This window comes from Solanum lycopersicum, chromosome 3, assembly GCF_036512215.1.
Source record: "Solanum lycopersicum chromosome 3, SLM_r2.1".
NCBI lineage: Eukaryota > Viridiplantae > Streptophyta > Magnoliopsida > Solanales > Solanaceae > Solanum > Solanum lycopersicum.
The window spans coordinates 55,195,348-55,222,804 of record NC_090802.1 but is presented as its reverse complement, the minus strand read 5'-3'; the positions used below and the strand labels follow the sequence as shown (position 1 = coordinate 55,222,804).

At 32.5% G+C, this 27,457-nt stretch overlaps 5 protein-coding genes and 1 long non-coding RNA gene across 8 annotated transcripts; 4 read left to right on the top strand and 2 right to left on the bottom strand.

The window, feature by feature from the left end:
- Positions 1-1,427: 1,427 nt before the first annotated feature.
- Positions 1,428-4,201, bottom strand: LOC101265712 (O-fucosyltransferase 19-like). 3 transcript variants are annotated; one of them, XM_019212977.3, is made up of 8 exons: positions 3,667-4,201; positions 3,498-3,570; positions 3,345-3,412; positions 3,101-3,189; positions 2,847-2,979; positions 2,432-2,664; positions 1,850-2,326; positions 1,428-1,778 (listed from the first exon to the last, which is right to left on the bottom strand). In XM_019212977.3, the coding sequence occupies exons 1-8, from the start codon at positions 3,982-3,984 to the stop codon at positions 1,589-1,591; spliced, it is 1,581 nt and encodes a 526-aa protein (XP_019068522.2). In that variant the 5' UTR covers positions 3,985-4,201; the 3' UTR covers positions 1,428-1,588. The 3 variants fall into 3 exon arrangements, with proteins under 3 accessions (XP_019068522.2, XP_019068521.2, XP_019068523.2); XM_019212976.3 differs by having other exon boundaries at positions 3,345-3,415; positions 3,667-4,200; XM_019212978.2 differs by lacking the exon at positions 3,498-3,570 and having other exon boundaries at positions 3,345-3,415; positions 3,667-3,803.
- A 5,110-nt stretch (positions 4,202-9,311) lies between these two features.
- Positions 9,312-11,218, top strand: LOC101265413 (large ribosomal subunit protein eL33z). The gene is made up of 5 exons (XM_004235210.5): positions 9,312-9,472; positions 9,561-9,596; positions 9,671-9,899; positions 10,043-10,085; positions 10,962-11,218. The coding sequence occupies exons 1-4, from the start codon at positions 9,360-9,362 to the stop codon at positions 10,082-10,084; spliced, it is 420 nt and encodes a 139-aa protein (XP_004235258.2). The 5' UTR covers positions 9,312-9,359; the 3' UTR covers position 10,085; positions 10,962-11,218.
- A 2,854-nt stretch (positions 11,219-14,072) lies between these two features.
- Positions 14,073-18,905, bottom strand: LOC109119836 (uncharacterized). The gene is made up of 2 exons (XR_002027371.3): positions 17,543-18,905; positions 14,073-14,781 (listed from the first exon to the last, which is right to left on the bottom strand). It is a non-coding gene; the product is annotated as an uncharacterized lncRNA (long non-coding RNA).
- A 1,379-nt stretch (positions 18,906-20,284) lies between these two features.
- On the top strand, positions 20,285-21,733 carry LOC101265111 (transcription factor DIVARICATA). The gene is made up of 2 exons (XM_004235209.5): positions 20,285-20,938; positions 21,117-21,733. Exons 1-2 carry the CDS (start codon positions 20,559-20,561, stop codon positions 21,601-21,603), a joined length of 867 nt encoding a protein of 288 aa, XP_004235257.1. The 5' UTR covers positions 20,285-20,558; the 3' UTR covers positions 21,604-21,733.
- A 1,069-nt stretch (positions 21,734-22,802) lies between these two features.
- Positions 22,803-23,165, top strand: LOC138347684 (uncharacterized). Its single transcript, XM_069295987.1, has one exon. The coding sequence runs from the start codon at positions 22,803-22,805 to the stop codon at positions 23,163-23,165; it is 363 nt and encodes a 120-aa protein (XP_069152088.1).
- A 2,144-nt stretch (positions 23,166-25,309) lies between these two features.
- Positions 25,310-25,960, top strand: LOC104646503 (uncharacterized). Its single transcript, XM_010320075.3, has 2 exons — positions 25,310-25,478; positions 25,569-25,960. Exons 1-2 carry the CDS (start codon positions 25,310-25,312, stop codon positions 25,958-25,960), a joined length of 561 nt encoding a protein of 186 aa, XP_010318377.3.
- Positions 25,961-27,457: the final 1,497 nt, after the last annotated feature.

The window sequence follows — 27,457 nt, the reverse complement described above, 5'->3', positions numbered from 1 at the left end:
GACTTAGGTTGTTGTTACTTTGATCTCTCCTGTAAAAATGGCGATGACGCCGGCAAAAATGTAGACGACGCAATGGCTCCATCGATTTCTCTGGGATCGACAAGATCCTCTACCTTGTTCTGACCAGTTTGTATTGCTATCTATGCCGAAAAATCAAAAATATTATATTGGATTTTACAATTGGATTCTAATGGGTTTTACGACACCGGCTTGGTGGTGAAAAAGTGAAAATAGGAAGGATTAGAAATGTCAATAATAAATTAAAATGGCACTAGCGGGGAGTGGAATAGTTTCATGATTTCATCAGATTGCTGGATTGTGAAAAAATCGAAGAAGAAAAAAATGGGTATATGGAGATGGTGGAGTTTTGACAGTAATGGTGGGTTAGGGAAGGTGGAGGAAAAGTATAGAAAAATAATTATTTTATTTTATTTGATAAAATATTTTTTTATAAATTTGTCTTTTATTTAATATTTTTACTAATAATTAAAAAATTATTATGAAGAAACTTATGACTTGACATTAATATATATGACATGGATATAACATGTCATCTATGCAAGGGAGAGTGAGATACACACATGGTCAGAAGGATTTAAAAATCTCATTTTGGTTAAGTTCAGGACAAAAGCTAAGTAGAAGAGTCCATAATATAATCTGATACAAGCACGAGGGTCCACCAGATTATTCTCCCTTTAATTTATTTACTCTCAATGATAATAGTTTCATTTTTTTTGTTATAATTAATGGAACCCACAACTTATTTGTATACCAATAATAAAAGACTTATTTATGATTTTATATATAATTTTATGTTAAATCAATTTTATCTCTCCCCCTTTACGTCTCTTTCTCTTAAAATCACTCCTCCACTCTATTTTGAATATATATATATTTTTTAAAAAAACACTGTCCACTCTATTTTAAATTAAATCACTTTTTAATATGTAAACTGAAAATGACTTAATTATAAATTAATTAAAACTATGAACGTTTCATTTCATTGTAGAACGTCTATATTATGGAACGTATTTCACACAAGGTAAAACGAAAGAATTAATGGCTTCTCTGTTATTCATGGTAGCATTTATCTTATTTCTGAATATTCCTCAATATTATTGTGCAGTTGAAAATTCAGCAGAAAGTTATTTTGAATCAGCAATAAAACTTGCTTTAAAAAAAACATATGAAGCTGAGTATGTTGAAGACTACTATTGTATCGACCAATTCTCAAGTGCACAGGGACTTGTTGAAGATGCAATGCGTCAACACAAACAAAAACACTACAATAATGTTTTTTCTTTAGCTCATGAAGCCCTAAACTTTGTTAGCAATTGTCATGAAAATCAAGATTTAGAAGATGTTATTAAAATAGCTATGCAACTTGTTATGATAGAGGCTGGATCCCCTATGCCTAGCCAATAAAGTAGGTCAATTTCAAGTTTATATTATTTCATGTTTTGTTTGCGTAAAAGATCAACCAAAAGTATATACTGAAATGTAAACTTGATTTGTGTAAGCATCAGTCATGTTGATTTATATACAAACGATCTGATCTCGCTGTGACAGACAAGGAATGTCGTGGCAATCATCTGAGACAAATACAACCAGGGAAAGGATTTGCATAGAAATTTTCCTCCTGTTTAGGTGAATTCGCAGCAGCTCTAACATTTGGTGCTCCTGTTCTGTTTACATGTAACAGCCTAACTTGACTTGCAAATTCTTTCCAACTTAGCTTCTTGTTGTCCATTTCATCGATAAGTCTCACAAAATTTTGCCTGTCAAAACTAACTATTTAACACAAGAAGCATAAAAGAAAGCAAATGCTAGAAAAAATTAATGTACTTACTTATCAGGATTGATTGTTTTCCAAAAGCCTTGGAATAGGCGATGACCACGGACTGCTTTAGCCATATTCCCATCATACGTGTATAAGAAAACGTCAGCGTGAAGAGCTAAAATATAATCTAATGCAGCAAGCTGATTATGCCTTTGCATAAAAGGTTTCAACTCTTCTTCTGTTGCCAAATTGGAATGGTAATATACTTTTGGATACCTTTCTTGAAGTGCCTTTAAACCATTTTTTCCAAAAGTATCTCCCGCGACTATGCAGATTTTAGTGTTTGATGGATATTCCATCGCCTCCAGAAAAATGGCAGCCTCTCGAGGTGTCATAGGACATAGCCCCAGAACCCTCCTTTCTGTCCCATTTATCCTTTTCTCTTTCCAATGCTTTGTTTTGTACCTCAATTTTTGAAGATCCTCTGCTTCCTTTTCGGTAAGATTGTGATTGCAGCCAGTGAAAGCCAGCATATCTTTCTCATATCTGTCATAAATATATGTATTTGTAACTTAATTTCTAAAACGACAACTAATAGTACTATACTATACTACGTAAGAATTATAGTTTTCGGCTTATGTATTTAAGTACCTTAAATGCAGAGCTATATATGGTTCACCATTTTCCTTGAGTCTGTTTACTAACTTTGTTCCAAGTTGTTCAATTTTCTCTGTAAAACGAATGGCTTCATACATGGCATGGCATCGGAGTTTTTGGATTGAATCTGGGATGCCATTGTTTGCTAGCCGCGAATCAGTGTGAGTGAATTCTAGTACTCTGCGTCTCTTCAATATCTTCAAAATATCTCTACTATAGTAACTTGCCTGCACTAAATTAACATGATCAGTCAAAGTAGAAACTCACCATCAATTTGAAGCAAATCTATGTTGTTCAGACTCTTCAAAAATGTTGACCGGTACATGTCAATTTTTGGAGAACCTGACACAGGTGTCGCAACATTTTTGAAGACCGGGGAAAATATATATGAAGAAGCTTAGAAGCATGCCTTTGACCAAGAAACAGGTGCTTTGACAAAAGGTTTAATATTTGCAACACTTGGAGGAAGAGACTCCAGTACTTCAATATCATCTTCCAAAGATTTTCTGAAATGTTGCCAGTCAAAGATATCTTTGAATTCACTGTAAAACAGAATTAATTATTAAAATTGATGACATTATAAGATGAATTTTAGTAATTTTTTTTCAACTTTATTTCAAATAATTAAATACCAGGAGAATGAATATGTATATTTATTTGCACCTAGGATCTGTCCAAAAGGATTTGTGATCTAACATAGGAAGAACCAAGCTTGCATTCATTAGTTTTGCTACTGCTACCATATCGCTTATCTGCATCAAAATTCTGATAATTAATTATTCATTTTCACATATACCAATTGACTCGAAAAAAAATAATCAAAAATTACATAGTACAATTGGTTTAATATTAGAACACTATGAAACAAAAAGAACTGGTAATTAATTGATAAAGTAGCTAGTCTTACCCCGCTTCTCATTTGGTTAAGTCCTCCATTTGCATGAACTAAAATATAACCATTGCTCATACTTTTGTCTTCTGAGAAAAAAAAATGTTTAAACTTAATGACAAAATTAATACTTATTGCTTCGATTATCAAGTGTTAATTAAGTATACATACTTATCTTTATACTTGATCGATCGATACATTTATAAAACTTATCACTTCCAAGGTTTGCCCAAATTTCACTATTCTGGGAAGACAGACATTAATACCTATGATGTTAAAATCCTGAATCCACGTTTGACTCGTGAATTAATAGGGAAATAAAAAGAAAAGAATAATGAACCTGTGCATGCATGACATGGCGTGGAAGTTGTAAGAAATCATGATGGGAAGTGGTGGTGGCATTAACTCTAAGAAATAAATGTATGAGAATAATCTTCACAAACATGGTGGAAATCATAAGTAAGATTAATGCACCAAAAATCCAATGGCTTAGGTATCTTCCTGGTCTCAATAACGAATTAACCGACGACGATATTCTTCGATGCTTGTGATGTCCTATATTAACTTTCCCGTTACCATTTTCCTCCGCGTATTCGACAGAATCTATCGGTCTGCGACGAGTCGTGATGGTGCCTGTTGCCAATGGGGAATTGCTCATTTTTTTCTAAAATGTGTAAAAAATGTTAGGGGAAAAAATGGTGATTAGTGGAAGAGAGACATGGTAATGGAGAGGAGAATAATAAGCCTTGAAGGGACGTTGAGGGCTTCATCTTCATTCCCATGTTGTTTAATTAACAATTAGCCATCCCATTTTCCACTTTTGTGAAGTAATGGCTCCGATTTATGAGGCAAAGCACCCAATGTACAAATTATAATAACCGATATATACAATTAATGTTGAGTAGTGGATAAGTAGTTTCCTCTATTCGTTTATTAGGCAATATTTTTGGGAAATTAAACGTGTTTATTTCTTCTTCAGAAGAAAAAATGTTGTAGTAGTAAGACAACCTAATTTAAAGACACCTAAACAGTAATATTCCTAAAATTCGTGTGTTAAGATTTGGATTATTTTTTATTTGTGAACAAGATTGTACCAAAGTGATTTTTAATTGTTATTAGGTGTTAAAGGTCAATTTTTTTGTGGTGGAAATGATTTTGGATATGAATTGAGGTCACTAGCTAGAATCCCTAGCACCAAGTTAAGTTGAAAGTTTTATTACCGATCGAGCTTCAATAAAGATAAACATCATGTACATGTTAAATAACTCTCGTTTCAAATTTGTATTAGATCTATTTAGTAACAAACAACTGATTTGAAAGTTAATTTATCTAAACATATTTACTAGTACAAACATAAAACATAAAATCAAGAAAATAATTAAAATAATTTGTTTGTCTTTAAATAGACTTATCCCATGGTATTATATCTATGTATTATTAATACTTTCAAATGGAAGTAATACATCGTATAATATTATATCATGTAGGATGTATAACTAATTTATACATAGGTCCAAATTTCTTCCAGACATAGAGCTTAATAATACCATACATAATGCATGGATTATTTATTCTAATGCGGTCTACCAAAAAGACTTTGAATCATCTTTTCAACGTCGCCAAGTTTGCTTCATTTCAAACCCAAAGTAAAAAAAAATATGTTTGTTTTAGTGAATCCTTCTTTTTGTAAGGCACCTCAACCGTTTTTAGAGGGGTAGTTTGATCTTTCCCACTCCTACTAAGCATAAGTCACGTTTTTTCTTTACCTAATTCAGGTTCTAATCAATGTTAAATTTTTTTTTTCACGTTCTTTTAACACTTAGAAGAATTAGAGCAAGATTCAAAAAGGAGAAAAAGTTATGGTTCAAGCATTTTAAGTTTTCATCGATTTTCCCCAAGAACCAAGTAGAAAAAGTTATGATTCAAGCGTTTTAAGTTTCCATCGATTTTCCTCAAGAACCTTTATTCTTTCAAGAATGAAAGGTTATTCATAGTGTTGGATTAGTTCATCCTCACGCCTACATCTCAATTCAATTAGAAATCACCACATCTAAAGGACCCATTCATAGTTCTCAATATTGAATTCAATTCCTTAACAATTGAGGTTTTGATTCCTTTGATTTTGTGAATCTTATAATATTGTTCATGCTTAGTAGCACATGAACCCTATGATTCAGTATAGTTACGTTTTTCAAAGGAATTGTATGAAAATTTCTTATATATTTATTTTGGGTTAGAAAGATAAGTAGAGTTTAAAACAATTTCCCAATTTCAAATCAATTTGAGGTCCTATTTTGACTTGAGTTTGTCCGGGATGTTAGGGAGAGGCATGGGGCGGTGTGCTATGAAAGCGTAAGGCTGGCCTTCAGAGCCTGGGGCGACGCACCAACAATGTGCTTAGGCCTAACTTCTCAAGTTCAAGGCTTAATGCCCTGCGCTAGCAATACGCCAAGGATTGTTGGATCAATTTTTTCTTTGTTTCATCCGAAAAAATTCCTTTAAGTTGTAGCCACATTTCCCGTCTCTGTATTAGATCCTACAGGCTCCATTTTACCTTTGAAAGTTCCTGCATAACCTAATCACTTGTCTTAGTGCACATTCAAAAGTAAAGTGAGTTTAAGAAAAGTTTAAAAACATTGTTTTGGAAAAAGTTTTAAAATGAATGTTTCCAAAAGCACTATTTTCACATTGAAAAAATAATTAAAATTCATGATTAGTATGCCAGTCGAGTATGTCATCAATATTTAAGCAATATGATATCTCAATGATTAGATCATGATAAATGTTTGTTTTAAACTATTTTGCTTTCGAAAAAGTACAACAGAGTTTGAATAGTGTTTAAACGAATTTTTGAGTAAAGTTAAAAGGGAACAAACTAGTCCCAAACATATCATTTTGTTACATTGAGAAAAGAGGAACTTTGATTCCTAAATGAGTTTATTCAGAGATATTTCAAAGCAGTAACTTCTTTTAAAAGAATAATTTGAGTAATTATCTCATACCAGAGAAAGAATTTATTCGTTTGAGCATGAGCATATATATTATTGGGAGTAAAGTTATCAAAATGGACTTGACCCGTTAAGTCGGCCCAACCCAATCCTTGAATTAGTGAGGTTGGACCTAATTTTTGACTCATTTAGTATGAGATTTTTTAATCCAACCTCATTTGACCTTCTAGCCTTGTAGGGCCAACCCATGGGCTATGAATGTTAAATGAAATCTAATATACATACAAAATGAAGTCTAACTCCTTTTGCAGAACGCCCACTAAAATCAAGTCTACTTTTGTTTTTATGCCTAACTTTCCATTTTCCCTTTAATTTGTTTTCTTGTTTATGATTTTTTTTGCTATGATGAATCTTACGATGTTGTATCTTGACTATTATGTAATTTTTGTAAGTTTACTTAATTGTGTAATTCATAAATGAATTTGGTATGTATTGATGCCGTGTTTATCAGATATCAACGTTCGATAATAAAACACCAATCTTGTTCATTTTTTGGTTGAAGGGTCAACCCGTCTCAACCCATGGCCCGCTTAGAGTTGGGTTGAACTACTATTTTATAGGCCCTTTGATTAAAAGGGCCAAACCTTTCTAACCCATTTAACTCTCTAGACTTATAGGGTTGCGTTGGGTCAACCCATTTTGACAGCTCTAATTAGGAGTAGTAGTGGACACCAATATGAGGATGGGTTCAAACAACTCAAAATCTTCATAAACCATGTCTTGCCAACATGGATAAGGGATTATACTATTTAGATGAATCTTTATTGCTTACTAGTGGATCCACTTAGTTGAAGTGTCCTATATCCCGAAACGATATTGGACAGTTCTAGAAACGTGGACGAGACGTTGTATCATCCTGCAACTCATAGTGATGGTTGTCAGTTAGAGAATCTCCCAATAGAGTTACGATATATATTTTATATATCTCTTAGTATGTTGAGTTCAAAGATGAGTAAGTACTTTTGTAAAGTTTTAATGATTTCACTTATTTATTTCTTTACATTAAGGGTGTTTTGGTATGAAGTTTTCCTGGAAAACAAGTAGATTTTTGACTTATTTTCTCATTGTTGGTTGGTGAGTAGAAAATATTTTTCGAAAATAATTTTTAGTGTTTGATTTATGAATGAAAAATATTTTCGAGAGACATCTTTTATTTTTACTAGAGTAGAAAATAATTTATGAAAATTGAAAATATTTTTTAAAAATAATTTTTATTTGGGATGGGGGTGGGGTGAAAAAATAAAAATTTAAACTTTATAGTATTTTTAAAAAACAAAATTAATTTTTTTGGGGGTTGGGGGTGGGTGGGGGCTGGCGGGGGGGGGGGGGGGATATGAGTTTAAAAATTAAAAATTTGAAGTTGAAAATATTTTCAAAAAACAAAATTTTGGGGAGGGGGGGCTGGCCGGTCGTGGGTGGGTAGGGGTTAGGGATCGGGTAAAAAAAGAATTAAAATTGATTTTTTTGTAAAAAAAAATTATTGTTTTTTCTTATAAAAAAAATCAATTTAAAATTTAAAGAAGAGTTTTGGAAAATGTTTTCCTTAATTTTTGAAGGGAAGTCATTTTCCTTAATTTTGAGGAAAATGAGTTAATTTGGAAAACATTTTCCAAAACTTTTGTCCAACCAAACATAAGAAAATTGGAAAACATTTTTTAGAAAATTTATTCCGTCATACCAAGCACACTCTAAGTTCAGTATATATCTATATCCATTGCAGCCCTTTCATTCAGTTAGACTAACCATTGTAACATTAATTGAAAAATTAATTTTCTTAGCTACCAACACCTGAACACTACAACGTATGTCCAATTTTTTTTATTCAATTAAAATTTGATTAATAAATGTTTTATTTTTTAGAATAGTTTTGCGATAATATATTATGTGATTATATACATGTTTGCTTATTTGGTAAGATTGTATACATTTGGGACAATTTTAATAGTTTTACAACTTATGATATTTTTATGTTCATGAGAAATCATACCATGTAAAAATTCAAATTGTATATTCGAACAAAATACTAACTTCATCTTGTGATATCATATCACATGACCTAAAGCTGAGGCTAATATTTAAATAATGTATCACTAAAGTATCCTTTTGTGCAAATCATCCGTTTTTTGATGGGATAATTGTATATAATAACAAACTAATAACCTAAAATAAATGGAGTAGCTACTGTTTGATTTAATTGTGCCCCATAGCAAACATTTGCCAAAGTTTGTCAGTCGCCTCTCTCCCAAAACTCTCGCTCGCCACTCTCTCTCCCTCTGCTCGCCCATCTCGCTTTATACAACGTAAGTGTATAAATTGTTTTCTGTTTTGTATAAAGCAAGAGAAAATTGTATATACACATGCAAAAACATATATCTTCGTGCTATACACTTAATTATACAATTTACAAACATTTTACTTCAATTTTCAATTGTATACAAATGCAAATTTTATATAAATATTGCAGCGAAAAAGGTCAGCTAATTATACAATTGCAGTGAAATACAATTTTCTCTCGCTTTATACAATAGAAGTGTATAAATTGTGTTTCTGTCTTTGTATAAAGTGATAGGAAAATATATATCTTCTTCCTATACACTTATAATTATACAATATATTAATATTTTACTTCGATTCAATTGTATGCAAATCAAATTTTATACACATATTGCAGCGAAATAGACCAACGAATTATACAATTATGCATTATACAATTGCAGCGAAATAGACCAGCGAATTATACAATTTATGCCAGCGAATCATATAACTGTATATGTATAGCGAGACTAGCAAATTATACAATTTAGGCGAGTGAATGATATAGTTATATATATAGTGAATTATACAGTTATACATTTGTTATAAAACGTAATTATGCAAATTTTGCTATAACATATAAATATGAATTTTTTGTTTGCCGTAAAAATTGCCCTTTTTTGACCTAATCTAAATTAAAGCCCAACTCCAGTGATTAGGGCCTCCAGCCCATCCAATTGGCACCCGATCATATAAATATACCTCTTTCTACATGTCGACTCGTCTAGGGTTTAGGTTTCTTCTTCGCAGCCATCAATCAGCGCAGCGGCAGCACCAGCACCTTGAAGCGAAAATGGTGAAGGGACGCCAAGGAGAACGCATTAGGTACATCATTATTTCAATTGCTTCTTCCGTCTCCATTTTCTCTGCATTAATCATCTGCTCAACCTCATTTTCTCCATTTTTTTCGCAGGCTCTACGTTAGAGGGACTGTTCTTGGATACAAAAGGTATCTTTCATTTGTTTTACAATATCCTGCTTGGTGAAAAGATGTAAATTGATCCTTTTTTCCTTATTCTTTAGGTCGAAATCGAACCAGTATCCCAACACTTCGTTGATTCAGATCGAGGGAGTGAACACTAAGGAAGAAGTGGACTGGTACCTTGGGAAGAGGCTGGGATACATCTACAAGGCAAAGACAAAGAAGAATAACTCGCACTATCGTTGCATTTGGGGCAAAGTTTGCAGGCCACATGGAAACAGTGGCGTTGTTAGAGCTAAGTTCAAGTCCAATTTGCCTCCTAAATCAATGGTACTTTTTTTTTTCTTTTTCTGATAATATGTATGTGATTCATTTACTTAATCGTGGTATTCAGCATGCTTGTGGTTATAGGAGATGAAAAAAATTGTTTTTTTTTCAAACTGTTGGCGTAATTTCGTTGTCTAATTTTGCAGGGAGCCAAGGTTAGGGTTTTCATGTACCCAAGCAACATTTAAGGTAATTTCTTTTGTTTTTTGTCCTAGTGTTTAGATGTTCTAAGTACTGGATTGATTGAATTTTGTGCTTTGATGCATGCAATTTGCCATGCGAATAGTTTAATTTGATAAATAAAAGCTAGTTTAGGCTATGGAGGCTTCATTATTCACCTCAATCAACCTATCTACTTATTAGGTCCTATGTTATTTTAATTTCTCACGATCAATGGTTATATTTTGAAATTTGAATATACATTTTGGATAATGCCATGCGTCTTTCCTTCTTGTCTAGCATGAATTCTCTAGACAAGAATGGTGTGAAGTGATAACAGAACAGTCAGAATTATTTTTCAATTTTTCACTATGTATAATCTTTCTACATACTTGTGAAAATTGCAAGTATTTTAGGATAAAGTGTTAGTGTAAGGGTTATGTTGGTAGTGTAATAAATTGCTTGCCTACACATAGGGAATGGTACATATTGGTTCTATCTGAATTTTTTCTAGGATTCTTTATTTGTGTATCTTCTGTTTAAAGTAATTTCAAGCTGCTGTTTGAGTCAATATTTACTGAGATTGAAATGAATTTCAAGTGTAAAACCATTTTTACAGTATGATTCATTTGAATAATAATCACCAAAGAGGTATATATCTTGCTGTTGGAACATCAGTGTTGACAATGGCCTATGTGAATAAACCTTGAGCCTACTTTATTTGTAGCGAAGTTATATTAATACATGGTTAGATGGATTTTGTATTTTGATTTGTCATATGAATGTTTGATTATTGAGTTTAAACTTTTTAGTAGTTGTTATTTTGGTCGGTTTCTAATTGCAATTGTTTTGTTGTTCATACAAATTGATTATATTTGAAGTTGCTTAAGTTGATCTTTTTTGCAGTGGGCATTTAGATGTCGAGGATCTTGATTGGAATCGTTGGTTGCTATGGGTGGTGCTGTAGTGTGCTACATCAATGTTTTCAATGATGAGAAGTCGTCATCCTTAAAAGTAGTTAGTTAAATTTTGTATTGTGCTTTGTGGAGTCTCATCTTATCTTTTTCATTTTTATCATTTCTGGTTAATACCAAGACTGATACGTCTGATTAGATGTGACTAATTTTGCTTATGGAGCAATGCCAACTTTTTTTGTATGACTATTCAGTTGTGTCTTTGTTTTAATCTTTTTTACTTCCACCAGGTTTATCTGTTTGCTTGTGAATAATAGTTGCACTTGCTAGATCCATTCATTATGCTGAAAACAATCTTGGAATTTGCCCATTTTTTGATTCCTTGAATAAATATGGTTCAGTTTGTTTTGGTGTTTGAGAGACTCTATAAATGAAGTTGAATATCCATTATTCAGCCCTAATGGATACTATTATTATTGGATGCCTTGGTTTCGGTTATAGTGAGATAGAAAGTGTAGCATGTTGAGTGTAGTTTTGGATGTGGATTTTACAATGTTCTAAAGCTTGGTGCCGCTGATGGTAAAAGGGGTGATCAGGAGAGCTGTTCTATTAGAGGGCTGAATAGGTATTGAAGATGGAGATCATAACTTTGTATTGGTCTCCGGAGTTCTGATTTCTTTGTAGATATTGTTCCTTACCAAGTAAAGTAGGCATTAGAGTTCACAGCTATTTGTGAAGAATACTTGTTGAGATTTAAGAGTGTAGCCCTGTCTTTCTGTGATACAACGAAAGGCATTTATTTCTCTAATGTCTTTTCCCATCTTTTTAAACACTTGCCTGGTGAATCCAGAGGATGGATGTGCATTTGCAAGATTTATTATATTATTAGATGAGGAATTTGCTTTTAAATTCATTTTACTTCCCCTGCTTCTGCTTCTGCTCTGTGATGCTGTCTAGATATTCCACAATGTGCTTTCATTAATCGCAACACTTTGACAATTTTAAACCTGAGCTAGAATTGGGTTAATGTTGGGCTAAATGGAAAGATCACTTTCAAAATGGGTAATGATGTGTGTTGGGCTAAAATCAATCCAATATGAACTGCATAAATCCTTAAGAATTAGGGAGGATTGGGACATCACTTTTTGGTGTCATATCTGACACCCCTAGTGAAATATCTACCTTATTTTACGGGGGCTTTTATATGTTTAATTTTTTCTTCCACTATGCTCACCGTTATGTATTTTAAAGCATACAATTTGAAAGTTTTTTCTTGAAACTTTAAATTAAAACGGAGAGAGAATTGTACTAATGAAAACGTGATTTTCCTTGTGTTTATCGTGAATTTGTAATTTATTTTTCAACCTTTTTGTATCTATCATTTATATAAAACGATAAAACAAAAACTTATGTAAGTAGATTTTTAATGAATGCAGCTCTTCCTCGAAGAAAACAAGAAGATAAATAGCACTTATAGGATTGATCCCATTCGTCATCAGAAAATGAATTTAGTTCAGCTGCTAATGCTAAGAATGTTTCACACGCTGAAAAGTTAGTTTATTATGTACTAATTGTTAACGTCTTTAATCATCCAAAAAAAATAAAATATAAATGCAATTGATTAATGGACGTGTAGTTTGGGTATTGTTATTCTTTGGTTTAAAACTGCGTATAAATGAGGAATTGTTTCAGTGGACCACTTGCTATGAAGACCAACTCTTTATTTGTTTCAAAATCAACCCTATGGTCGTTTAGAGATAATCCCATATTTTCTTTGTTCGTTTTTATTTTCTAATAGAAAAACACAGGAAGTGTACACAATATCCTGTAGTAACTCATCGTTTATTATTGCTCTTCACATCAGAAAGTGTAACTATCAAGCAAGAGAGAGATCAGAATGGCAATAGAGCGGCCTTGGAAAAATAGTTTTTTTTTTTTTTAAAAATAAATTTATGTACAAAGAATAAAGTAGCACAGATTGTTTGTCCTGGAAAAAAAATAAATTTTATTTGTATATATGAATAAATTTATTTAAGAAATTAAAATAAAAAGTTAACCAAAGGGACAACCTTTTAAATATATACACAAAATATATAACTTTTTATGAATGTATCGTGTATATCTTTTCATTAACATTTATTAAAAAATGGCGAAAACAAAAAGTTAACCAAAGGATCAACTTTTTTATAATTATATATACATAGAGAGTAGTTTTTTTTTTAATATCATGTATATCTTTTCATTAAAATTTATTTAAGAAATTAAAATAAAAAAAGAAGAAAAAAAGTTAACAAAAGGGTCAACTTTATTTTTTTTCATAATTATATATTCATATTGAATCAACAAATTGTTGATAAAATAAGCTGGAAAACACAAAGACAATAGTGCTAGTTGCTCGAGATGAATGCTGTTTTGCAAGACTAAACGACACAATAAAGTTAACATAATTAGACTTCTGATATAAGAATTGTAAGATCCAAATTGATAAGAAGAACCATTTTTTTTAATGCATTGTCTTCTTTTTAGTTTTGAGTGAATCGTTTTTTTATTGTGGTGTTCGAATATAATTCAGGAGTCAAGTGATCAACTATAGTAATTTGCCCCAAGTTAGACTAAAATGTCCTCTATCAAAACAGTACTATTTCTTTTCTTTTTTTTCCGTCTTTACTCTACTCTTAAAATCCTTCAAAAGAAAATGTCATGTCATACAGATTGGAATATGAGATAATGAATAGGCGCGGGATAGGGAAAAATTAGGAAAAAATGGCTGAAATACTATGAGATCCATAAGATTGTTTTACTTTGATATTTAATTGTCTTTATTAAATAATAATAATAAACCCGATAAATGATGATATACGATAAATTGGACCTAAATATATTATTTTTAATTTTTCAGCAACCACTTCGTGTGTTTGTCTCATTTCAAAATGCTAGCCCACACAATTTTTTCTAAAGAAATCCTATTCACGTACGTATAATCAAATAATATAGAACAATATTATTTTTACATGTTTTTTCTTCTCAATTTTATTGAAGCTATTTGAAAGCTCCATTAATGAAGGTTTAGAGCACACTAAAGTGTATGAAAGAATGAAAAGAGAAGGAAGAAGAAACTGTATTATTCTCTCAATATTTCACTGATTGATTCTGTTAACTTGTTCCTTTACATTTAGATGAGCACCTCTATTAATTATAGAATAGGATTGTAACAAACATCCTAACTGATTGTAGAAGCTTATAGAATTCTTCTAATAATTGACTCACTTCACACCATATAGCTTGTTTTCACCTTTATTGCTCAACACTCTCCTTCAAGCTTATGGCTGAAATATGTTCTTCATTCCCAGTTTGCTTCTCAATACACTGTGTTGAACCTTTCTAAGACTTTTAGTTGATAAATCAGCTAGTTGATCCTTGGTGTTTACCTGTTCAATTTTAAACATTCCTTGGAATATCCTTTCTCTATTTAAGTGACAATCAACGTTAAAAGTGCTTTGTTCTTTCATGAAAGATGGAGTTGGCTGCAATCTGAATAGCTATTTTGCTGTCACATGTTAGTTTTACTAGCAGAGCCACCTTCATTCCTAGTTCTTCGTATAGTCCGATCAACTAGGTTATTTCAGCAGCACATGCTGTCATGCTTCTAAACTCGGCTTTTCCTGAACTTCTTGACATTATCTCTTGCTTCTTCGATTTCCAAGAAATAATCCCTCTTCCAAATCTTACTATATATCCTGTAACTGACCTCCTGGTTTCCTACCATGCACCCCAGTCAGAATCACAATAGGCTGTAAGTTCAATAGTGTCTCCTGCAGGCATCAACAATCTTAGATCAGGTGCTTTCTTGATATACCTGACTACCCTTAGAGCTACATACATATGTGGTTGTTTAGGACAGTGCATGAACTGACTTAATACTTGCACTGAGAATGTAATATCAGGTCTAGTCATGGTAAGATACAAAAGTCTTCCTATCAGTCTCTGATATTTAGCAGGATCAACTAAAATATTATCATCTTCAACTAATTCATTGTTGATATGCTCATCATATTTAACTGAAGTAAGTTTATAATTCAATTCCAATGGAGTGCAGACCTGTTTAGCTCCCCCTAGGCCTGATTCAGATATCAACTCCAATGCATACCTTTTTAACATTATTATTCCATTGTTAGACCTGGACACTTCAATGCATAGAAAGAACTTTAGTTCTCCCAGATCTTTCATTTTGAACTTCTTTTGAATCCAGTCTTGTATCACATAGTAGCTGCTGATTGTTTCCAGTGATAAGCAAGTCATTAACATACACTAATATTTCTACACTGTCATCACCAACTAGCTTTGTAAATAGTGAATAGTCATAGTGACTTTGCTTGAATCCCATATTAAGAAGAGCTTCTGTTAATTTCACATTCCATTGTCTTGGTGCTTACTTAAGTCCATATAAGGACTTGTGTAGTTTGAAGACCTTGTGAGTCTCCCTATATCTAGCAAACCCACTAGGAATGTCCATATACACCTCCTCCATCAAATCTCCATTAAGGAATACATTATGAACATCCATTTGATAGATAAACCAGCCTCTAGATGCAACACTGAACTAAGGATCTAACAGTGACCATATTGGCTACTAGGATAAATGTCTCTCCATAGTCAAGACAAACTTGCTGACTGTAGCCCTTAGCTACCAGTCTAGCCTTAAGTCTCTCAACAGTTCTAGAAGATTAGTATTTGACTTTGTAAATCCACCTACACCCTATGGATTTCTTACTCGGGGGAAGATCAACAATACTCCAAGTGTCCAACTTCATAGCCTGTACCTAAGCTGGATCATCAACAACTTCTGAGAAGGAGTAAGGCTCACAGATGGCTAAGTATGCATACAGGGCCTGCTGATAAGCTTTGGATAACTTGGAATAAGTGAGTTGATTATCAATTTGATAAAAACAAGTAGTCTTTCCAGGTTTAGTAACATATTCCTGAAGCCAGAGAGGAGTTTTAAAAGGCGTGATGGATTTTGTAGATGTTTTAATTGGAGCCCGAGAAGAAGCATGCATTGGAGGTATAAGATCAAGAACCTTATTCATAGTGTCTGCTTCATAAGCAGGAATGGGAGCCATATGGTCAACCTCATGAACCATTGTTTCAACTTCAAAAGAAGGAGGAACAATATGAGTATCACCACCTGAGGTAGCATCATCTTGAGGGAGCATACTAAGCACAGGAAACTTGTGACTGAAACCCCATTGAACATGTTTGAAGGGAAACAAGTGTTCATGAAACATAACATTCCTATTCACAAAGACTGAATGATTGTGAAGATCATACAATACATAACCCTTCTATGTGGATGAATACCAGATGAATACTGTAGGAATTTACTTTGGAGAGAACTTATCTAGAACTTTAGGTTGAGCAGCATAACAGAAACAACCAGACATTCTCAGATGTAGCAAGGAAGGGGGGGTGGTGCATAAACGGTTTCTCATATGGGTAAAGAAAACCAAGCAACCTAGATGGAAGCCTGTTCATGATATATACTGCAATGGACATACACTCAACCCAGACCTTGAGTGGGATTGAGGCTTAAAATCTGAGAAACCTGACAATGTTTAGGATGCATCTGTGTTTTCTCTCAGCAACAAAACACAAGAACTCTAATGAAGAATTCTTAGATTGATCAACAATGCTTTAAACTCATGATTAAAAAACTCACACCCATTGTCTGTACTCAATGTTTTAACATTAATGAGAAAACATTAGTGACTTGTTTGAAAAACTGTGTAAGAACTACTATAGTATAGCTTTGGAGTTAATTAAAAACACCCAAGTATATCTGCTATAGTGATCCGCAATAGTAACAAAAAACCACTTTCCTTTATAGGTGGGCACTCTGTATGTCCCCCACATATCGCAGTGTAACAGATAAAACATATTTGTAGACATAGTAGTACATACAGGAAAAGGAAGTTTGGTGTTCTTAGCAGGTGGACACACTATATAATAAGTGTTGTCCTTACACTTAAATGAACTAAGAAAGTCATTCTTCTTTATTATATGAATGGGAGCATGACCCAGTCTCTTATGCCATACATCAGCAGATTCATACACAACAGGTAAACCAGCAGACTGATTACTAAACCTTCTAGTTCTATGAATTAGCCTTTTTGGAGCTTGAGTTGGTCCCCCTTTTAGTATATATAGTTCATGATACTCCTTACCAATCCCTTTTACCTGACCAGTGGAGAGATCTTGAAAGACATAAAAGTCAGGAAAAAATGCTACCATGCAATTAAGTTCCTTAGTGAGCTTGAAGACTAATATTAAGTTAACCATAAATAAGGGCAGGTTTAACACATTTGATATAGTTTGGTTGGACAGTAGACATGTGTTGCCTACGTGAGATACTTCTACTTTATTTACATTAGGTAGGTGTACATGATTGTTTGAATCAGCAGGAACTGCACTACTGGTGACTAGAGTGTCAATAGTAGGAGGTAATATGATGAGTGACACCAGTATCTACTATCCATTCATTTAGAACATGAGAGCATAGGTTTACAGAAGACTTACCTGCATCTACATATTGATAGAGACATTATTAGACAGTAGCTGAAAGATTTGTTGGTATTGATCCTGAGAAAAAAGAGCACCACCTTGGGAACCAGAAGTTTCATTGACTGTATGCCCAACATCTCATGAGCTTTCAACTTGATGTGCAGAAGCACCTGAAGAGGAGCCTTTCCCTTTTGACTTAAAGTAAGAAGGATATCCCATAATTTTGCAGCATTGCTCTTTAGAGTGCCCTTTGCAGACACAATGAGTGATTGCACAATGTTTTGTCTTGTTTTAGAAGTTCTAGACATACTTGCACCACTACTAGACCAGTTATAGAGGAGCTGCTTGTAGACCCTGTGTGGTAGACTGGAACTTTGTGACTTTACATTGTTGAACCTACATTGGACTTAGTCCTACACTTGGATAAACAGAATGCACTAGATTTCTCTGAGACTCTTGGTCCAAGAAAAAAACATATGTTTTGTTTAATGTGGGAAGAAGACTCATCATAAAAATTTGACTCTTAGGAGGGGAATAAGAGTCATTGAGACCCATGAGAAACTGTAGTAACCTCTGGTAGTCATAATTTTCACCAAATTTCCTTGATTCAGGATAAGGACACGAGGGATGGGGCATGATAACAACATACTCATCTCAAAGATCTCTCAATTTGGAAAAGTAATCAACAATAGACATAGTTCCTTGGATAAGTGAGTGAATTTATTTATGAAGATGAAACACTCTGGATCCATAAACAGTGTTAAATCTCTCCCTTAGATCCGAAGCATACACAACTGAGCTCAAGAGCCCAGGTCTTACAACATTCATAATCCAAGACAAAACTTCAGCATTACATTTTACCCATTGATCATGCAGTATAGGCTCAAACATAGAATTAGGAAATCAACCATCAACAAATCCTAATTTACTACGACCTACAAGTCCAATCCTGAATGATCTACTCCATAGTGCACAACTCTTAGATCCAGTAAACTGAAGAGAGACTAAAGAGCTACCTAAAGAATCTGTGTGTTGCAGGAAAGGATGATATGATCGAGTATTGAAAATGTAGCCATTGGAGGAGCAACATTACTTCCACTTTTAATAGATGTTTCAATCGCCATTTGTAGAGAATTGAAGCACATTAATCAACTTTGTGATACTTCCTTTGGAGTTAATTCTGAAGCACAGATGAACTCTGAGTATCTAGTAGTTGAGAACACTGCGAAGTTACCCTACATCAATAGCTCTGATACCATGAAAGTTCCATTAGTGGAGGTTTGGATCACACTAAAGTGTATGAACCAATGAAAATAGAAGGAAGAAGAAACTATATTATTCTCTCAATATTTCACTGTTACATTGATTCATTTAACTTGTTCCTTTACATTTAGATGAACACCTCTATTTATAGAATAGGATTGTAACAAACTTCCTAATTGATTATAGAAGCTTTTAGAACTCTTCTAACAACTTGACTCACTTCACACCATTTAACTTGTTTTCACCTTTATTGCTCAACACTATTCAAAGTACAAGAGTTTAAAGATTTTATTTTGATTACGAATTCAGATATATTTTTTAATATAAAATTTATACATTCAAAAACTACATAATTACAAATCAACACAAGTTATAATTTTAAAAAAAATTTAAAAAAAATATTGTGAAAAAAGATGTTGTTTCACTTCCCAAATAGTTAATACTTTCATATAAGATAGGACAAAATAAAAGTAAAAAATAGAAATCCTTAAACTGGATGGACATCATCATCCAATAAGTTATATTAAAGAAAATTCGACCTCAGTCTAAAGTATTAGAATTTGAACTCCGATAGACAATACCCTTTATTATGAATGATTTAAAAATCTTATTCAAAATAAAGAGGTCTATGCCAAAGATAAAAGGGTACCACATGTATATATATTTAATTAAATTCAAATATAAGCTTTTTCACTTTTGCATATACATTTTTTCTTATTTGCATTTCAAAGTAAAATAAGTAAAACGAGATTGTTAAAAGAACAAAAGAATATAACGATATCATTATTGATTCACTTACAAGGAATTCAGTTGATCAAATTTAAAGACAATCTATTCTTACATGAGAGTCTGAGAGATAACACCTTCTATTCTAAGAAGGTAAAGGAAGAGATAACATGATCTATAGAAGTCCTTTGTGCTAACATAAAATGGCTATGCATCCCTTCTTTTCAATTGACTTTTTACATATATTTTTTTTAAAAGAATTATTTAAAAAGAATGTATCTTTTAGTTTTACAACTTTTCAGTTTTAACTTTTCATACTGACATGTTCAAGATCATAAAATTAAATAATTAATAATATTTTGATACATTTTAAATATTTTATCTATTCACTTTTACTTGCCCACTATATCCAAAACATATTTTCATACTTTTACTTGTTACTTTTTCTATGTTTTCACTTTTACCCTTTAGCACTAGTCCTTAAAACATTTTTCAAGATCTAATACTAAACTTCAGTTAATAGGGCACAGTATGATAAATTAGTCATACTAATCATTGTTTTCTTAATGGAAGTATCAAGTCTTAATAAGATCGTATAATTTTTTCCCCTCAAGTTACATATCAAATTAAAACGAGACAAAAAGGTGAAGGGATTACTTTTTAAAACCTCATGCACTAACGTCGCTGATATTTAACATTAAAATAGAAACGTGTAGCATGTAATATTACACCTATATATCTAATCTTACGACTGGTGGACCCATCGTCCGATCGATGTCTCCTTTTTATTATGAGTTTTTGTTCCACTCATCATTTCATTTCATATAATTCATTGATAAATTCGTTGCCACTGTACAATTTTATCAGTTTTCTGTGTTGTAATTTTTGATTCTGAATTACAATATTCTGTGTTACAACAAAAGGGTATTCTTATTCCCCAGTATATGATTCTGATCAATTAATTACAACTACCTTTGTGGGAATCTTATCATATATACTAACCTAGCTAGCACATCACTTTTGTTTTGTGAAATTGTGTGGAATGGAAACTTTATTTTCTACTTCTTCTTTATCAAATTCAAGTTGGATGAACAAGAATAAGAGAGAATGGACTAAAGAAGAGAACAAGCAATTTGAAAGTGCTATTGCAATCTATGATGAGAAAACTCCTGATCGATGGTTTAAAGTGGCTGCCCTCATCCCTGGAAAGTCAGTTATTGATGTAATCAATCAATATAAAGAACTCGTTTCAGATGTTTATGATATTGAAGCTGGATTGGTACCAAATCCTGGCTATTTCGCCTCTTCGATTACGTTGGAATTGGTTGATCATTGTGGATTACAAACATTCAGAAAAAGAGGGAGTAAATCATCTGATCAAGAAAGAAAAAAAGGTGTACCATGGACTGAAGAAGAACACAGGTCTGCTGTTTCCTCTTCACTCTGTTTTCCTTCTTAAATTGTTGTTGCTTCTAATGTTAATATACAGGGGCGGATCTAAGGAAAACGACAGGCCCCTCGTCAAAAGATTACACTTGTAGATTTTTGAATTTCTTAAACGACTGCATTATTTCTTATATACCATTTTTTTTTTGTATAGGAGATTTCTGATGGGACTTGAGAAGTATGGAAAAGGGGATTGGAGGAACATATCGAAGAAAATGGTAATTTCTAGAACTCCAACTCAAGTAGCTAGTCATGCTCAGAAATACTATCAGAGACAGATTTCAGGGGGCAAAGATAAGAGGAGGCCTAGTATTCATGACATTACCACTGTCCATATCACAGCGGACTCTGCGTCCCCAAATAACCTACTATATAACATCAATTCCTTTTCTAAAGAAAAAAAATTATATGCAACACACAACTCCTCTTTCCAGAAAACCACAACGCCAGACATAGTCAACTGTTGGAATGCTAACTTATCAAATGATCATGAAGATGTGATGGATTTTGGATCATCATTTGTCGCCTATCCGTATGAGATTGCTTCACAGTCTTGGGATGAACATGGAATTGACGACATTACTATGAATGCTGATTCACAACTCCAGTTCCAATCAACAAGATATCAGATATGGGGTTGAAAAATGTACTCACTCTGTTTTAATTTGTAATCTTGGTTATTAAATTATTAATTAATGTAACTCAAGTTTAGTTGGTCTAATTTGTATCTCACTCTTTCAGACTTCAAATGAAAATATTCTGATCAAGTAATTGTGACTGCGTTCAATTGAACCTATTATTTTTAGCATTAAGTGCACAACCCTGAAAAGTAGGAGTATTAAATTTTGATTCCTTCTTTTCAAAGAATTCATAATAGATTAAATTTCGAATTTAGTATAACATGTTCAAATAAAACTTAATTTATAATAGATTAAATTTCAAATTCAATATAACATGTTTAAATAAAACTTACGTTCGAAAAAGCTATTTGAAGATATAACTTAAATCGGAAACATTGTATTGTTACGCTCATTTATAATCAAATATAATCTTTGGGTTGTTGCTATGATTTTTGTTTCTTGTCGTGGCCAAACATAAAAGTTTTTTTCTTTCCCAAAAAATTGCATAGAATTTTTGCATATTGAAAAACTGTGTGACGATTCCTTCGGCGGGAGGTTTTCCACTAGCTAATAATAGTAGCCCTTTTAGAGTAGTGCAGCAACTTTTATCTTTTTGTTTTGCTTATTTTCTTAATACAAAAGGCAAAAATGGGACCTCTTGACCTGTGTATGTACAAAGACGCTGACCCCTTTTTCCTCCATTTTCTTAAAACATTAGGCATGTAACTGGAAGCAGACGCCAGTCCAAATCAGTCACAATATCTTTAACAAATATCACTTTGCACAACATCAATCTGATTGGAACTGGAGATCATGTTGATACTACCTTTATTGAGTTTAAGGGCCGGTTTGGCCATAAATTTTGCAAGTAAAACTTGGAAAAAAACTTGGCAAATTTTGTTTATTCATACATTTTTTAATTATTTGGCAAATTTTCCAAATTCCCAAATACTAGAAAAAACTAGTATTTGGGCCAAATTTCATTATTTGGAAAGTTTTAAAAATTCAATTTTTACCCTAAACTTTTTATTTTACAAAAAGAATATATTTATTGACACCAACCAATTCAATTAGCTCCCCATCTGCCAACATTATTTAGTCTTAACGAACTAGCTACTAAATAAAACATGAATTGCATTTATTTTATTTTGGTAGATAAATATTACGTTGTTGATGTTGGTCTACGGAACACAAGATGATTTTTAACTCCATTCAAAGGAATGCGCTATCATTTACAGGACTACCGAGGAAGTGAAAGAGAGCCTAAGAATGGAAAAGAGCTATTTAACTATAGACATGCTTCTCTGCGCAATGTAATTGAAAGAACTTTTGATGCGTGGAAAAGTAGATTCAGAATACTAAGACAAGGCATGAACAATTATGAATGTGACATGCAAGTGAAAATAGTAATTGCTTACGCTGCATTGCATAATTTTTTACGTGAACACCAAAGTAGTGATGGAATATTCAATGAATATGAAAATGATAATATGGTTGTTGATGAAAGTGACGAACTATTGGCTCAGGGTAACAACATCGCTTCATCTTCTCGATCATCTGATTCGGAAATGCAAGCTCATTGAGAAGAGATTGTTCATAAAATGTGAGAAGATTATATTAAAGAATAGGTTGAACTCTTTCAGACGAGAAAGCATAGGTTCTTCAGTGATTGCAATATTTATTTCTTTTTGTTTTCTTCTCTTTATTTTTTTTCCGAATTTATATTAGTTATATTTTCATTACCATGATTTGTACCAAGACCTTTTCACTATACGAATATTTATTGTAATGATTCTTGTTGATTTTGAAAGAGTTGGTTTTGGTTTTTGTGGAATCAAACTAAATGGAAGATGAATTAATATGAATATTTGGTAGGAAGATAATTAGTAGGAAATACAAGTCAAAGATTGTATCTTGGTAGGTGAAAGTTAGGCAAACCATATAATGGTTTGCTATTTTAACCTTGACAATTTTGACACATAGCGATGTCATGGATGACATTAATAGGATGAATTTATTCCTATAAATAGGTAGCTCTTAATTCATTTTCAAATCATCCTTTTACTTGCCTTCTCATCTTCTAAGGCATTGTGTTCTCTCTCTTGTAGTATTTCACTTATATTCTTTGTATAGTGAAATAAATATTGATGCAGTTGTTCTTTGGTGGACGTAGGATCATTTTGATCCGAACCACGTTAAATATTGTTGTTCTTCCTTGTTCTTTAGTTTCACGTTTCCGCTAACAGATTTGTTGCGGAAGTCATAAATCTTGTTACATGAGATTTCTATTGTGCTATGTAATACAAATTTATGATTAGTTTGATAGTTTTAAAAACTTATGGGTAGAAATCATATTTCTTAAAAAAATGAAATTTGTTTCTCAAATTTTATGGCCAAATACATGGTAAAATTTCACCCAAATTTTCATCCAAATAATATTTGCCAAAAATATTTGAATATCTATGGGCAAACGCTAGCTAAATGTTATGCATAGACTCTGTAAAAGAATTATCAGGAAGTGAGATTGATATTATGAAATTTTTTTATCTGATACACCTTGTTAAAATAATTATCACTGCATTTGTCCTTTATATTAAAAGAGAACAACATTTTTTATATTTATATAATTTAATTTTAATATGTTCATTTTATTTGAAATAAAATAATTTATAATTATAATTTTTTTTATTTTTAATAAAATGATATATATTTTATTTAAACTACAAAATTTTAAAAATTAAACTCCGTACTAAGACATGACGAAAAAAGTTATAGCTTTTGACCTGCCAATATATGTAAGAAAAATATAAAAAAGATAACCGAATTGTTATAACAAGTGCTATACGAGATGCGTGGTCAAGATAGACCTACACGTGGAAGATCAAATAAGAAGTAATTTTACACAAGAGGAAGTTGGTACAATCCACCTCGAAGTAATGAAACCACACAAAGGCCAATGCACTAAAAAATGATACTTCATCTGTTTATAAATGTTTGTATATTAGGTTTATCGAAAAATTAATTTAATTAATTTTAAAAGATAAATTAAATTATGTTAATTTGATATTTTAAATAAAAAATGATATATATTAATGAAATATGAAAAGTATTATAAATTATAATTTTTTCATATTAATATAATAAAAAGATACATCTTAAAATATTAGTCAATTTTTTTATAATTTAACTCTATAAATAGAAATCATGACAAACAAAAACTGAACGAATGAAGTAAATTCTTAAATTATATTTTAGACCTAACTCAAAGTAATACATTCGTTTCATTATCTTTCTGGGAGTAAATAATTAGGGTAACTGTTAAAAGAAGTGAAGATGAGTTAGTTAGTGGTAGCAACTAACTATTCAAAAGTTAGTTAGAAGTTGAAGTTAGTTGGTAGTTAGTTAGGCCTATTATTGTAATTTCAAGTTAGTAGGTTGTTACATCGATTAATGTGTAGAGTTAGTTAGTTAGTTTGTATTTTTTTGTTTGCATTATCTGATTGCTATATAAGCAATACAGATCACGTGTAGAGAATTAATTCAATTCAACAATTTTACTCTTTCATTCTTCTTCTTCTTCTTTGGTAAAAGCTTCAAGCCTCATCAATGGAGTAAGGCTTGGAAGCTACTGTTTTTGTTCATGGTATCAGAGCAGTGTAATCTGTATCATTAGAGGAGTTTAAATCTCTGTCAATTTGTGATAATCTGTAGCTTAAGATCTACAGATATGGTAGGAGTGGAGATCGATCAGAATGATCCATTATTCATTGGAAATTCTGATAGTTCTAGTGCTGTGTTAGTTCCAATCAAGTTGGTTGGATCTGAGAACTATGGAATCTGGAGTAGAGCAATGAGAATTGCATTATTGGGGAAGAGGAAGTATGGTTTCGTAACTGGCACTTGCACAAAAGATCTGTAAAAAGATGAATTGCATGAGCAATGGGAAACTTGCAATGCTATTGTGCTGTCTTGGCTGATGAACACAGTCAGTGAAGAGCTACTTAGTGGCATTGTGTATGCCACAAATTCTTTCTCAGTATGGAATGATCTAAAGGAAAGATTCGACAAGGTGAATAGAGTAAGGATCCATCAATTACATAGAGATATCACCACTCTCTCACAAGGTACAGATTCTGTATCTCATTACTTCTCAAAGTTGAAAACACAATGGAATGAGTATGATGCTATAGTTCCAAATCCATATAATTCATGTTCTCAGTCGAAGGAGTATAATAATCATTTGGAACAGATGAGATTGATTCACTTCTTAAGTGGCCTAAATGAATCATATGATCAGGCTAGGAGACAAATACTACTCAAAGGAACTACACCTTCTATGAATCAAGCTTATGCTATGATTATAGAAGATGAGATTTAGCACTCAAGTTATATGGATAATGTAGTTGAGAAACCAAGTTCTATGGTAATGAGTGTTAACAGGAATCAAGGAACTGGAAAGGAACATTACAAGGGAAAGAAATGTGATTACTGCCATTTCTCAGGTCACACAAAGGATAATTGCTACAAGTTGATTGGTTATCCAAGTGACTGGAAACAAAGGAAGAAACCAGGTTTTGGAAATGGGAATGGAAACACAAGAAATGGTACAGGCACAAGTCAATTCAATGGATATGGGGGACAAAGTTCAGGAAATAATGGTGGATATGGAAGAGGATTTCAAGCTGCAAACAACATCTCTAATGATAACTGTGATCATCCTAATGCTATGTCAAATAATCAGGTGGAAAACAATAACATGCAGAAGGTGCCAAAGGGACAAACATTCATGAGAAGGAGTATAACCAAATTATGGAAATGCTGAACAAAGATGTACAAGAAACAAAACAAGTTAATATGGCAGGTATTACAACTTGTTTAATAACAAATCCTGCTATACAGGATTGGATTGTTGATTCAGGTGCAACTCATCATATCATTGCAAATAAGCAGCTACTAACTAGGAGACATGAATTAACAAAGTCACAAATGAATCAAGTTCATCTTCCAACAGGTGACAAGGTTACAGTCAGTCATATTGGTGAAACACCTATATTTGAAAATGAAGTGGCCAGAAGTGTTTTACATGTGCCAGATTTCAAGTTCAGTCTACTGTCAGTGTCAAAGATTACAAGAGAACTAAATTGTTTTGTATCTTTTTACCCTGACTTTTGTGTGTTTCAGGACCTCTGCAGTGGCAGGGTGAAGGGGATTGGTAGAGAAGAAGGAGGATTATATAGTTTTAAGGCTGTTTTTTCATCTAAACAAAGGGAAGAAATAAAGTGTGCTCAAGAAATAGTAGCTGCAGGAGCTGTAATACAAGACACAAAACTATGGCACAGAAGGTTAGGACATCCATCTCAACAGATATTAAGACTTCTCAAGATAGATACAAGCAGTAAAAGTGATGAAATATCAACACATTGTCCTGTTTGCCCTTTAGCTAAGCAAACTAGACTTGCTTTCCCTGTTAGTACTACTAGAGCATCCATGATGTTTGATGTTGTTCATATGGATCTATGGGGGCCTTATAAGACTCCTACTCTAGATAGAAAGCATTACTTCTTGACTATAGTAGATGACTATAGTAGATTTTTATGGGTTCATTTGTTGCAGTTAAAATCAAAAACCATTGTAGCCATCAAAATTTTTCTTTCAATGATCAAAACTCAGTTCAATTCTTATGTCAAAGTTGTGAGATCAGATAATGGCACAGAGTTCCTTAATTCACAGTGTAGAGATTTGTTCAATCATCTGGGAATATTACATCAGAGTAGTTGCCCTCACACACCACAACAAAATGGTGTGGTTGAAAGAAAGCACAGACACATCCTTAATATTGCAAGAGCAATCAGATTCCAAGCTCATCTATCTATCA

Coding starts and splice junctions, on each gene's coding strand:
- LOC138347684 (XM_069295987.1), top strand. CDS start 22,803: ATGCGCTATCATTTACAGGACTACCGAGGAAGTGAAAGAGAGCCTAAG.
- LOC104646503 (XM_010320075.3), top strand. CDS start 25,310: ATGGTAGGAGTGGAGATCGATCAGAATGATCCATTATTCATTGGAAAT. Junction 25,479..25,568: donor GAAGTATGGTTTCGTAACTG/GCACTTGCACAA, acceptor TGATGAACACAG/TCAGTGAAGAGCTACTTAGT.
- LOC101265712 (XM_019212976.3), bottom strand. CDS start 3,984: ATGAGCAATTCCCCATTGGCAACAGGCACCATCACGACTCGTCGCAGA. Junction 3,416..3,497: donor TCGATCAAGTATAAAGATAA/GTATGTATACTT, acceptor TTTTTTTCTCAG/AAGACAAAAGTATGAGCAAT. Junction 3,190..3,344: donor TTAACCAAATGAGAAGCGGG/GTAAGACTAGCT, acceptor ATTTTGATGCAG/ATAAGCGATATGGTAGCAGT.
- LOC101265111 (XM_004235209.5), top strand. CDS start 20,559: ATGGAAACTTTATTTTCTACTTCTTCTTTATCAAATTCAAGTTGGATG. Junction 20,939..21,116: donor TGGACTGAAGAAGAACACAG/GTCTGCTGTTTC, acceptor TTTTTTGTATAG/GAGATTTCTGATGGGACTTG.
- LOC101265413 (XM_004235210.5), top strand. CDS start 9,360: ATGTCGACTCGTCTAGGGTTTAGGTTTCTTCTTCGCAGCCATCAATCA. Junction 9,597..9,670: donor ACTGTTCTTGGATACAAAAG/GTATCTTTCATT, acceptor CTTATTCTTTAG/GTCGAAATCGAACCAGTATC. Junction 9,900..10,042: donor ATTTGCCTCCTAAATCAATG/GTACTTTTTTTT, acceptor CTAATTTTGCAG/GGAGCCAAGGTTAGGGTTTT.